Raw genomic sequence first — 13,886 nt, forward strand, 5'->3', positions numbered from 1 at the left:
TCCTGGCTCTGCCCCCCTCCCCGTCCCCATTGTTCTCAACAGGCACTGGAAGGCTTGTGACAGCCATCACATCTAGTCTCTTCTTCTCCAGAAGAACGAATAGTGATAGTCAGGATCAGCGTGAGCTCAGCCTTGTCAACAACTAGGTCCCACCAGATTCATCCTCTCTCTGTGTCTCTCTCTCTCCTTCACTCTCTCTCTTTCTTTATCCTTCTCCCTCTCTACTTCCCCTATGCCACCATTATCACCCCCACCAAATATTCTATATATGGAGATGCATAAAACAGGTCATATTTCTTTTGGCTGGAAAACTTTACAGAAAATGAATGCTGCCCTCATTCAAGAATGAAAGAAGGGGACTTTCCTGGTGGCGCAGTGGTTAAGAAGCTGCTTGCTAATGGAAGAGACACGGGTTCAAGCCCTGGTCTGGGAAGGTCCCACATGCTGTGGAGCAACTAAGCCCGTGCGCCACAACTACTGAACCTGTGCTCTAGAGCCTGTGAGCCATAACTACTGAGCCCGACTGCTGCAACTACCGAAGCCTGCACGCCTAGAGCCAATGCTCCACAACAAGAGAAGCCACCACAATGAGAACCCTGCGCACCACAACAAAGAGTAGCCCCTGCTCACCGCAACTAGAGAAAACCCACACGCAGCAACAAAGACCCAACACAGCCAAAAATAAATAATAAAATAAAATAAATAATATTAAAATAAAGAAAGGATGAAAGAAGAAGCTGCCACATCCCAGGAACCCCTGTGTACCACTGGATGTCCACTTTAGACTGGTTGTATATAAGAGGAGGTTTAAAATGGAAGAAAAGATGTGAAACTTGGAACTCAGCCAAGTCAACAGACGGCTATTTTGTAAAGATTCTAGTTGCCTTATCAAAATCCTCATCTACTGAAGGACATAATGATGCTGTTCCCTCCCCGTGTGAGAGGCATAGGTAGGTCTGCTGAGTACATCTGAAAATAGGTGTTCTTCTCTACAGAATCTTGGGATTTAGCAATATATCGTTTCTCTAAAGCAAATTCAGCTTTTACACGCTGATCTCTTTTATCACCTTTAATTGGCAACACAAAAAAAGCCCAAAAGTTGATGAGGAGAGAAACTTACAAAATGCTTAAAAAACAGAATGTAAAGGTCCATTAAGAAAGCTTCCTATAGCTTTCTGATTCCTTCTAAGTGAGATGTTTACAGAGTGGCTTTATGCTTTAATCTTACCAATCACATGGGCATTTGATAAATATTACAAAATTCCATTTCAAGCAGTATGGCAAACTAGATAGTATGTGAAAAACCCTTCTGTTACAGCACGCCTAAAATGCTGCCAAAATTGTTCAAAATCTCTTTTATTAAAAAAAAAAAATTATCCAGGAACTTGCTGGCAGCAAAGTAAGAGAATTATCATAGTGGGAAAGCTGACTTGCGGGGCCGGTGTTTAACTGAGAGTATTTGCCTTTCAAGAGAAGTCTGGAGCTAGTAGCTTTAGAAACTAACAGGAGAAGAGAACAAGAAACAAATCTGCAGGTGAAGTTGGGTACACGGTCTGACTGGAGAACCTTGCATACAGCCAGGATCCTGAAAGACCAAACTTCAGTAGATGAACTAGAAAGTGAAATTAGCCTCATGAGAGAATTGGTGAATACATGCCAGTCTCAGTCTTAGCTCAGTTGGAACAACAAAAACGTCTCTAAAAATTGCTTACCACAAGTCTGCATTTATTTATTTAAGTTGATATGTTAAAAATGGAAGAAAAACAAATGTTATCACACAACGGATTTTCTGATAACTAATAAAATATCAGTATGAGACCTGTATGGACCAAATATACCTTAGTGAAAATTTGGTTTAATGTGGTCTCGTTTTGGTAAAGCAAATCTTCCCCGAGAATGTACTTTAAACCTTGGCCTCAAAAATTCCCTCAGATAAATTTCTAAGAACTAGATTTAACAATCAAGAATCACTCAAACATGGGAAGAAGTAATCCCCCATGAGGAAGAGTCAGCAGAAACACAAAGACTGCAGATATGAGAGTGATCAAATAGAGAATATAAAATAAGCGTAATATATTTAATTAAATGGGGTGTCGTACAGTTTATTCTTATAGATTAGAACTAACCAATAACTATCATAGACTTACAAATCAAACTTCAAAGCCTTAAAACAGTGAAACATCTTAAAGAAAAAATGATGAGAAAAAACCCCAAAAAAACAACAGTAGATTGTAATCTTGAAACGAGACGCATACACCTCACTTTTACCTAGACAATAATGATATTAAGAACTTTTAGCAAATACTAGATACTCTTAAATGACCTTTGTAAATGCAAGCTAATTTAATCCTAACAAAAACCTTCAAGGTAAGTACTATTATTTCCTCTTTATTAAAGAGTGAAGTAAGGTTTAGAGAAGTTATGTCATTTTCTTGAGATCACATGATGTCAGTGACAGAGCTGAGTTTGCACCCTGCCACACTGGTTCTCCCACACTTGGTTCTATCAATACACAGCCCAATTCTGTTCTCTGCTTACCACTTTGAAACTCAAGGAAATTAAAAAAACAAACAAAAAGCCCTGATATCATATATTTACATGCTTTTCTGTTTTTCAAGGAAGTTTTCTATAAATGATTGAATTTGATTCTGTACACAATCCTGCCTTAAAAAAACCCCACACAGGCAACAGAGACATGTTATCTCCACCGAGTAATGAGTGAAGGGCACAGAGGAGAGATTTCCCACAGTCTCCACAGTTCCTGCTCAAGACCTCCCGCTGCCATCACGCCACAGTCTACATTTAAAGACCTGGTGGATTAGGCTGAATTTCATTGGTAGTACCTACCTGTTGTCACCTTCTCTGGAGTAAAAAACCGTGAAGGCTTGAATGTTCCCTTTTGCTTCTGCGGGCGGGCGCCAGCTGAGACGGACAAACCGACTGGAAACCAGGACAGGGACCACGTCTCTGGGAGCAGAAGGGAGGATGCTGGAGCTCGGGATAGCTAAGGAGGAAGGAGAGGAGGCTGTCAGAGGTGTTGGGACATGGGTAAGAAATGCATAGGAAGGCAAAGAAGACCCGTTAGCAAACATAGAATGGTACCTTCCCATAGATTCTAAAGGAAGGAACAAAAGAGGAAGAAAAGAAACAGTAAGTGGAATCAAAGGTATTAGAGTGTATATGTTAATCCCAAACTCCTAATTTATCCCTCCTCCACCCCTACTATATATAAAATAGATAACCAACAAGGACCTACTGTATAGCATGGAGAACTATACTCAATATTTTGTAATAACCTATATGAGAAAAGAATCTGAAAAAGAATATATATATCTATATCTATATATATATATCTGAATCAGTTTGTTTTACATCTGAAACTAACACAACATTGTAAACCAACTACACTTCAATTAAAAAAAAAAATGGGGATTTCCCTGGTGGCGTAGTGGATAAGAATCTGCCTGCCAATGCAGGGGACACAGGTTTGATCCCTGGTCCGGGAAGATCCCGCATACCGCAGAGCAACTAAACCCGTGTGCCACAACTACTGAGCCTGTGCTCTAGAGCCCACGAGCCACAACTACTGAAGCCCACATTCCTAGAGCTCGTGCTCCGCAACGAGAAGCCACCGCAATGAGAAGCCCGTGCACCGCAATGTAGAGTAGCCCCCGCTCACCACAACGAAAGAAAGCCCACGTGCAGCAATGAAGACCCAACACAGCCATAAATAGATAAATATATTTTTTTAAAAAAAGCTTTTAAAAAAAAATCTGTCAGAGTAGCATGAATCTAAAGACATTGATATAAAACGTTGGCTAGGGTATAGCACCTTCATGCTATCAGCTGAAGTTTGTAAGAGTACAATCTTTTTTAGAAGTCAATTTGGCAAAATACTTTAAAATGAAAAATATTCATACCATTTGACCAAACATTCTCAGGCCTGTAAATTTATCACTTCAAAAATAGCAAATACCCCCTTTATCAATGAATCCATGTTAAAATCACAGATAGCATGTTTTCTCAAAATGTAATACCTATACATCTCACCACTTTAAAGAAAATGGGATCCTTTCAATTTTTTTTTTTTAAACAGAAGATTTTTTAAAAACAAAATGTGAACAATGATGGCTTGGAAAAATCTTTTGAGAATTTTCAAGAAGTTAGAAAGGTAAGTTTTCAAAGAACAGGAAAGAAATTCTCAAATCCTCTTCCGCCAAGAGCGCTCTGCTTATAGACGGCACCACATCAAAAACGAGTTGGTTTCTCCACCCATTCAGGGGCTGCCAACAAGGAGGGTGATGGGGCTCCACACAGATGCTTTTTGCTCCAGGCTTCCGAAGTGTCTTCTCACAGAGCTAGTCTAGACTCGATTTATCAGACAAAGCTCAGGAGACAATTAATCATGGACTCCTTACCTCAATTTCAACAGTCGTTATATAAAAAGGAAGGGACACATTTTTAACAAAGGAATGGCTTCTTACTTTATACAAGAGAAATCATTTTGTTCTTACTAATCCTTCATGCTTTCTCTCAACAGTAACTTGTCATCACATAAGGTCTCAATAAAGAACCAATCAGGACTTCTTTTCTTTGCTCTTGGAGCCCTAATCTCCAGTCTGGCCCTAATCTCCCGGGCCCATTACTGTTGTCATGGTTACAGCTTCTTTATCTATTGTCATGGAGAAGAAGAGGAGAATTTGCCACAGTATAACATAGTTTTTGGTTTTTCTTTTAAATATATTTTATCATAGCAACATCCGGAAAAGGAGGTGATTTCTTAAGATAATGTAAATCCAAAGAATAGATAGTTTTGAAACTCAAAACCAATAATAATAACATTTTTGTGATGTCATCGCAAAAATCATTGATAACAATTACAATATTGGGTTAAGTTTTCTGTAGAGCTACATTCCCTCTAGATACCAGAGATGCTTTCTTTCTGTTGGATTTTTAATATACAGTGTTTATGGACATTAATTTTTCTCTGAGCTTATTAACAATGCCTGACCTCCAATCCCTGTGAGACATATGAAAGATGATAAGACATATTCATAAAAACACAAAAATATTTAATTTGCATTAAACATCATACAACCAACCCTGTTACTCCCCATGTCTATTTTTATTTTATAGAACTGAAATACTATAAATGTAGCCAGCAGATCAGCCAGATGCTTTATTTATTGCATCTTTTCATTAGCTGGCAGATTTGATAAAAATAAAATATAAACAGAGAACATTAGTGAAATGATAGGATCATCTAACTGTGCTAAGGCCAAACATCTATGTCTTTTTCTTTTGGACGTTTTTCTTGTTGTTATTCCTTTGACACCAAACTCTAGCTTTTAATTGTCTAAATGGAGAAGTAGATAACATTTAAATTGTAGTTTGGAGTTTTTAGAGTTCACAAAGTAATTTCACAAGCTTACTGAAAAAAGCTTGGCTGTATATGGTTGAAAATGACAAAGACTAACTTTTTTTTCCTAAAGTTCCACATTATTTTCAAAATTCAAAGAATCATGGCGTTTGAGCTAGTGTATTATGAATTTTAATAAATCTAAGAAATGTGGACTAAAAAACATAGTGATTTGAAACCGTTTTTCAATTTTGGTTAGCATGAGATAGCAATGAATGAACTATATAATATCTCACTAAACCTAAATATTTACATGAAATAACTTACTGGATTAGTATCTAAAAACAAGTAACCATTATTTATTGAATGTCTATAATCTCCTATGGCTATTCTTGAAGTGAAGAATTAATTATTTTAAAACCATGAATTTTTTCTTGGGAGAGCCTGGAACTAATTTGAAGACATACGGTATATGTATGTAAGACAATTACAAAGTTTGAGACAGTCTCTTACTTACAAATGTGTCCCGTTCTAAGTGTTTTGGCAGGATGGTTGTTTAGAAATCAGAACACACTTTCTCACTGAACCATTTCTATTCTGTTCCCAGAAACCTATTTAATTCATCATTTTATAAACTATCCATAGTAAGAGTGCTATAGAGTTGGATCATACATGTATGAATTTTCTTTGGTAAATCAATGCATGTAACCAATAATTAATCCATTCAATATTCATGGATGGATGAGGACATGTAAGGCAAGGTGTGAAGGCCTGTTTTAATCCTTTCCCAATTCCAGGGAGGAAGGCCAGCTCGGGAATTCTCCCTACTCCTGCTTCATCCTCAAGGACCTATCTCCTCCCACCTCCAACATGGCTCCTCCCATCCCAGTCTACCGTCTCAGTTGTCTTGGGCAGTGTTAAGCCTGATAAAGGATCCAGTTGAAGGTCTCTGGGGTTGAGAAGCTAGTCTTGAGGAGTTTCGAAAGGCTTCAGTTGCAGGCCTGGTTCCTTGCTACCTCTCAGCTCTCCAAGCTGAACTTGCTGGGTTCCATGAGAACCTCATGCTTTTACCTCTGCTACTTCCATGTGCTGAACCTGAGCTGGATGGAATTCCTCCCTCCAACTGCTTTGCTGCTCTGACCTGGGCTTCTTGAGTTCAGCCTAGGAGTCACCTCACTGATCCCCATCCTGGCTTAGGTGCCTCTACTGAGCTTTCACACAAGAAGAATAAGCATCCCCTCAGGACATGTCCTACACTGCACTGCTGTGGTCTAGTCACTTTTTTGTATCCTATCCCAAAGGATATGCTTGGTAAGAGTAGGTACCAAGTCTAAACCGTTCACCATAGTTTACTCCCCAAATCTAGTGCACTGTATTTAGTCACATCCTAGGCATCCAATGCATTTTTGCAGTTGTTAGCTAAATGAAAGGCTTCGCAAACTTGTGAAATTATGATGTTTAGACTTTGATTAGAAAATTTCATTTTGCCACCATGAAAAATGGGTATTTGAGATTAGGTACTGGAAGGAGACTGAGCTATCACTGCAAGTTGGTTATGCTAATCATTATTACTCTGCTAATAAATTACAAAGTGGAGTGAAAAACTGAACTCAGAGGGAGGTTTCCAGGGAATGTAGGCTAGTGGTAAGAATATTTCATTTTGGATCAAATAGGGGAAAATGTTTCCGAAATCCAACTATGTACCAAACAATGTAAAACACGCATTCATATAGGAATGTTTCTAAGAGCAATAACATTTTATTAAGGAGCAGAAAAGAAGCCTGGAAAACTGCTTTGGCCTGACCTGTGCAGCCCTGACCTGGGGATTTGTTATAAGAAGTCCGATGCTTATCCCAGGACCACACATCAAAGAGAATTGCAAGGCTAAGGCAGTATGCTACGAAAAATTACCTATGGCCACACAAAGAGATAAGAAGAAAAACAAATTCTGGAAAGTATTATCATTTTAGCAGAGATAACTACATCTCTCAGAGTTTAAAGTCTTTTCAAAAGACAAAATGAGAAGAAAAAAATAATATCTGGAGAACTGGTCAACCATCACATGTGTGAATGAATGTGTTTACAATCTGTACATTGTATATATGTAAACGCATATGTTGTATGCTTTTAATGCTTTCTTTATTTTCACTTCATTTAGGGAAATACCTTTTAAAGAGTTTATCCAAAATGGAGCAAGAGTCACAAGCAGTTTGTGGAGGTGGTTAATCTATCCGTTACGTAAACAAATGGTTCTGACTAGAAAACTGCAATTAAATAGACATGATGTTGGATCCCTGCTCTGATACTCTGTGACTATGTGACTTGAGAAGTTATTTAGCTTCTTTGAAGATTATTTTCCATGTTTATTTATTTATTTATTTTTGCGGTACGCGGGCCTCTCACTGTTGCGGCCTCTCCCGTTGCGGAGCACAGGCTCCGGACGCGCAGGCTCAGCGGCCATGGTTCACGGGCCCAGCCGCTCCGCGGCATGTGGGATCTTCCTGGACCGGGGCACGAACCCGCGTCCCCTGCATCGGCAGGTGGACTCTCAACCACTGCGCCACCAGGGAAGCCCTATTTTCCATGTTTAAAAACTGATCCAAAATCTTTAACATGCAGGGTTGAGTGATGACGAGAGATGGACTTCAAGGGCTGCTCACGCTCCCTAGTGTATGATTTGTACTCAGTAAATGGTATTTTTAATTTCTCTATCTTTAGATCCAGGGAGCAAAAAGTCTGTTTTTGCTGGCCCAATGTCAAGTTGTCAGGCTGGAAATCCAGACACCCTACTGGAAAGGCTTTAAGAAGGATTTGGGCTCTGATAGGTCAAGTGAGTTGGGGAAAAGAGTGCTTCCTATATCCAAGGACAGGACTTGGTCCCCTCCATCTCTGTGCCTATTTCCCTTAACAGGTAGCAGAGAAAAATTCATCCTTTGTTTTCCCTTTTTATCATCGCACATGCCTCCTCCTACAAGAGTTTACTTCATTTCAGGTCTTCTTTCCTTCTCTGTATTTTCTTACTAATCACTGTAGCCTTTCCATCTGTCACTATTCCAGGGCTTTACGAGGCATCTTTAATCATCTCTCCCATCAATGTCTCTCCCTGGCATCTTTCACCAACTGCAGGAGAGTTACACTTCTACCCAATCCCCAGCTCCCTTTGCTTCCATCCTTTCCCTTGAGTTTATATCACTGAATTCCTAGTCATTGTTTACCCCTTCTCCATGCCCAGCGACCCCAAAAGTGCCGTTTCAATCATTCCCCTGTCACCAGAGCTTCCTCTAGGGATAAAGACTGACAAGTGACACCTCTCCTCCCATCTCTCATGTGCTTTTATGATCATTCACCTCAACCCAACCATATGGTGCTTTGTCCCGACTGCCATGAAATCCTCTTCTTCAAGAGGAGATGGAGAACATCTAAAGAACACAAACCTCTAAAGCTACAAATCAACATGGCAGGATTTAAGAAGCGGTGCTTTTCCATGCAGTTTCCTTTGGTAATAAGACACTACCAATGTAAAATAGCTGACAGTCTGTGTTGTTAAGGAAAAAAAAAAGAATTGACTCAGTGCTAGAGCATTTTAATTTTGTTGTTGTTGTTGTTGTTGAGTAACTGAATTCTTCCAGTAAGAAATTCAAGAAAAAGTAAGTTGAAGATAATGCAGATTACATAAGAAGAACTAAAGGTTTAAGCTACTCTCTTTAGTAGCGTAGGTACTTTTAACAACTGCTTTTACTATTTCAGAATAACAAGGGACAAAAGAAAAAAAACCTCCAATTTGATGGTTCAGTGAGTTCTACTAAAGGCAAACTTCCAACTTGGTCCATGGGATTTAAAATTTATTTATTTTCTTTATTTATTTTTGGCTGCATTGGGTCTTCGTAGCTGTGCACGGGCTTTCTCTAGTTGCAGTGAGCAGGGGCAACTCTTTGTTGCGGTGCACAGGCTTCTCATTGTGGTGGCTTTTCATTGTGGAGCACAGGCTCTAGGTGCGCGGGCTTCAGTAGTTGTGGCGCATGGGCTCAGTAGTTGTGGCTCGCAGGCTCTAGAGCACAGGCTCAGTAGTTGTGGCGCATGGGCTTAGTTGCTCCGTGGCATGTGGGATCTTCCCGGACCAGGGCTCAAACCCATGTCCCCTGCATTGGCAGGCAGATTCTTAACCACTGAGCCACCAGGGAAGCCCCAGTCCATGGGATTTAAAATAGATTTCTATATTATTTATTTAAGGGTACTGTGTAAGTATAGCCGTGGAAATGCTCATTGCCAGGATGGGCGGCTTTCAATGTTCTGAAGTGTCTTTGAGAGTCATAATTTCAGACTGACAGGTTCACCAAATGCCATGTCATCTACGGACAGGATAAGAATGAGTGTGAGGAGACTGAAGGCTGGGGGCACTGGCAAGATGTGGAGGTTTACTGAGAATCTGTGTGCCGTATACTTGACTCTAACCCCTAGCTATTCACCCTTAAATTTTATAGCTACCAAAACAAATTAAAGGGAAATAAAAATAAAATGAATAAAGGAGGATATAAAGCAAAGATAAATTATTACTTATTTCGATTAAGTTTAAACAAGCAGAACATTATATCACTGCTATAAAGCCACTACAAAACAACAGGGGGCAGAGAATGTGTATGAATGATGTTTCCTTAGATCCCTGTTTCTTTTTGAATGTGTCCTTCTAAGCCTATATACAGCTGAGAGAGACAGACAGACCAATTCTATTACAGTCCCCTCTCTGGGAAGTAAGATGGTGAGCATGGAGAATTTGCAACCACAGCTGAGTGCTTACTCATGTAAGCTCATCCTGTCTCTTTTTTAATATACCGCGGTGAGGGAAATGATAGTAAAACTGTAAACCATAAAAGAGGCTTATTGGCCTGAACCTAGCATTCATTCTTCAAATCTATTAAGTAGGCTAACAAAAGGAGTAACTACCAGAGATGATTGATTAAGTAATAAAAACACATTAGATAATCTTAAATTGTGGATGTGCATCAAATGCCAGTATTTCTCCTTGGTCACTCTAAATAGAACAATATTAATTCCTACAGAAAAGATGGATCTTTTAAAAAGTCTTGGTAGATTTTTTTTTAATCATTCAATATGTTGATTTGCCTAAAGACCCATGTCAATTTGAATTATGGCAGGTAAAATTATCCAATAATTCAAAATATAACATAAGGCATGTGAAATTCTGAAATATAAGATACAGGTGTTCATCCACCATAACAGAGGTATCTATTTTAAGTTTGACTCCTGGTTGCTACTCTAGCTAAAGCAAAATATGTGCTTGGCCTGTGTTCACACGTTCATCAGCATCAAGTAAGAGGTATGATGGATGACATTTTTTTTTCTGAAGTAAAGTAAGACTCCTGGGATTGCAGTTAGGAGACAGCCTATATTCTCCATGAGTTAGTAGCTGGGCAATTAGTTTCTAGGGTGCAGATGGGTTAATCCTTAAGGTTGCTACTACTAAGGTTCTATCATGTTAGGAAGCAACAATAACTTCCATCTCTGTCTCTTTTTTCTGTTCTTTTTTCTATTTTTTTATTTCTCTCTCTTTTTTCCCTTCTTTCTTTTGAAAGTGACTCATCCAAACCTGAGACAGAATTTGGAACCCAATGGCAGCCTAACTATCTAGTTCAGGGGTGAGAGCTGGGTTTAAAGAAAACATGATATGGAAAAAGGTTAGAATTAGAGTCACTATTGATTATGGGAGGCTCAAAACAGTGGAATTCTGTGCCAGGGCCACTACTGATTACACGACCTCATTATACTGCCTTCTGTCTCTGAATTTTTCCCAGTGTCAAAATGTTGCATGAACATCCCTCTTCTTCAATACGACCATGAAGACACAAAATATAGCAGATGATGCACATAAAGTACTTTGAGTTCAGTTAAAGACAGCCTAAAAACAAAGAGGAAAACAAATGGCACCAGCCCCTGCTGTGACTATTTACCACCTTAATAAACATGAGCATTTTCCACATTAAGCTAAAACATAGACTGTTCTGCAGAGGAAGGCTCAATAATCTTAGGAATGAAATTTACACTAGAAAGATCTATAAATCTGTACCTCAAGAGGCAGATCTGAGAGTGAGAGTCTAAGGGCTTACTGGAGTCAGACAGGGCACATCGACTTACTTTCTGTGTGATACTGGATGAGATGCTAAAAGTTTCTGTGCACTACTGCAAAGACAGTCAGAAAGAAGAATAAGCCAGAATACCAGAATAGAGTGTCCAGAAATAAAGGTAAAAAAAAAAACATCGGAAAGCTGCTCAAGAAAAAACAGAGGGGAATACATTCTGCTATTCAAGTGGGGAGGCAGTTCTCAGAATATGACAAAAATAGAACCCATGAAGAAAAATCTTGATAAATATGACTGTATTGAAACCAAAACTTTTGTATGGTAAAGCATAATAAATGACATTGAAATATGAATTAGAAACTGGGACAATATTTTTAATAATATTGAAAAGGATTGACTTGCCTAATATGCAAACAGCTGTCACAAATCAATTGAACTAACCAAGAAGCCAATAATTAAGAGAGTTAGAAAAGATGGGGAAGTAGTATCAGTATATAACTTTTATTTCAATATATTTTAAAACTCCAAGATCCCAAATAGCCAAAGCAATCTTGAGAAAGAAATATGGATCTGGAGAAATCAGGCTCCCTGACTTCAGACTATACTAAAAAGCTACAGTAATCAAGACAGTATGGTACTGGCACAAAAACAGAAATATAGATCAAAGGAACAGGAAAGAAAGCTCAGAGACAACCCATGCACATATGGTCACCTTATCTTTGATAAAGGAGGTAAGACTATACAATGGAGAAAAGATAGTCTCTTCAGGAAGTGATGCTGGGAAAACTGGACAGGTACAAGTAAAAGAATGAAATTTTTAGAACACTCCCTAATACCATACACAAAAATAAACTCAAAATGGATTAAAGACCTAAATGTGAGGCCAGGCACTATAAAACTCCTAGAGGAAAACATAGGCAGAACGCTCTATGACATAAATCACAGCAAGGTCCTTTTTGACCCAGCTTCTAGAGAAATGGAAATTAAAAAAATATATAAACAAATGGGACCTAATGAAACTTCAAAGCTGTAGCACAGCAAAGGAAACAAGACGAAAAGACAACTCTCAGAATGGGAGAAAATATTTGCAAACAAAACAACTGACAAAGGATTAATCTCCAAAATATACAAGCAGCTCAGGCATCTCAATATCAAAAAAACAAATAACCCAATCCAAAAATGGGCAGAAGACCTAAATAGACATTTCTCCAAAGAAGCTATACAGATTTCCAACAAATGCATGAAAGGATGCTCAACATCACCAATCATTAGAGAAATGCAAATCAAAACTACAATGAGGTATCACCTCACACCAGTTAGAATGGGCATCATCAGAAAATCTACAAACAACAAATGCTGGAGAGGGTGTGGAGAAAAGGGAACCCTCTTGCACTGTTGGTGGGAATGTAAATTGATATGGCCACTATGGAGAACAGTATGGAGGTTCCTTAAAAAACTAAAAATAGAACTACCATATGACCCAGCAATCCCACTACTGGGCATATACCCAAAGAAAACCATATTTCAAAACGAGTCATGTACCCCAATGTTCACTGAAGCTCTATTTACAATAGCCAGGACATGGAAGCAACCTAAGTGTCCATCGACAGATGAATGGATAAAGAAGATGTGGCACATATATACAATGGAATACTACTCAGCCATAAAAAGAAATGAAATTGAGCTATTTGTAGTGAGGTGGATGGACCCAGAGTCTGTCATACAGAATGAAGTAAGTCACAAAGAAAAAAAAAAATATATGTTAACACATATATATGGAATCTAAAAAGAAAAAAAGTTTCTGAAGAACCTAGGAGCAGGACAGGATAAAGACACAGATGTAGAGAATGGACTTGAGGACACCAGGAGGCGGAAGGGTAAGCTGGGATGAAGTGAGAGAGTGGCATGGACATATATATACACTACCAAATGTAAAATAGATAGCGAGTGGGAAGGAGCTTCACAGCACAGGGAGATCAGCTCGGTGCTTTGTGTCCACCTACAGGGGTGGGTTAGGGAGGGGGGTAGGGAGACGCAACAGGGAGGAGATATGGGGATATATGCATACATATACCTGATTCACTTTGTTTTAGAGCAGAAACTAACACACCACTGTAAAGCAATTATACTCCAATAAAGAAGTTAAAAAAGAAAGAGAGAAAAAGAAAATTCCTATTATCTCCTCCACAGAGCAACTATTTTGTTTCTATTTTTTTTAATTTTTATTGAAGTATAGTTGATTTACAATGCTGTTTTACTTTCAGGTGTACAGTGAAGTGATTCAGTTATATATATATATATATATGTGTGTGTGTGTGTATTCTTTTTCATTATAGGTTATTACAAGATACCGAATATAGTTCCCTGTGCTATACAGTAAGTCCTTGTTGTTTATTTTACTCCTAGCAATTATTAATTCCACCAGAAATAAT

The 13,886-nt window shown here is 38.7% G+C and overlaps 1 protein-coding gene across 1 annotated transcript in view; it reads right to left on the reverse strand.

Moving 5' to 3' along the window:
- DCC (DCC netrin 1 receptor) overlaps positions 1-13,886 on the reverse strand; it is a 764,559-nt gene that overhangs the window by 379,820 nt on the left and 370,853 nt on the right. The window contains exon 8 of the mRNA XM_060121767.1: positions 2,848-3,004. Coding sequence (XP_059977750.1) covers positions 2,848-3,004 — 157 coding nt within the window. The remainder of the gene's footprint in view (positions 1-2,847; positions 3,005-13,886) is intronic.

Source organism: Lagenorhynchus albirostris, chromosome 14, assembly GCF_949774975.1.
Source record: "Lagenorhynchus albirostris chromosome 14, mLagAlb1.1, whole genome shotgun sequence".
NCBI lineage: Eukaryota > Metazoa > Chordata > Mammalia > Artiodactyla > Delphinidae > Lagenorhynchus > Lagenorhynchus albirostris.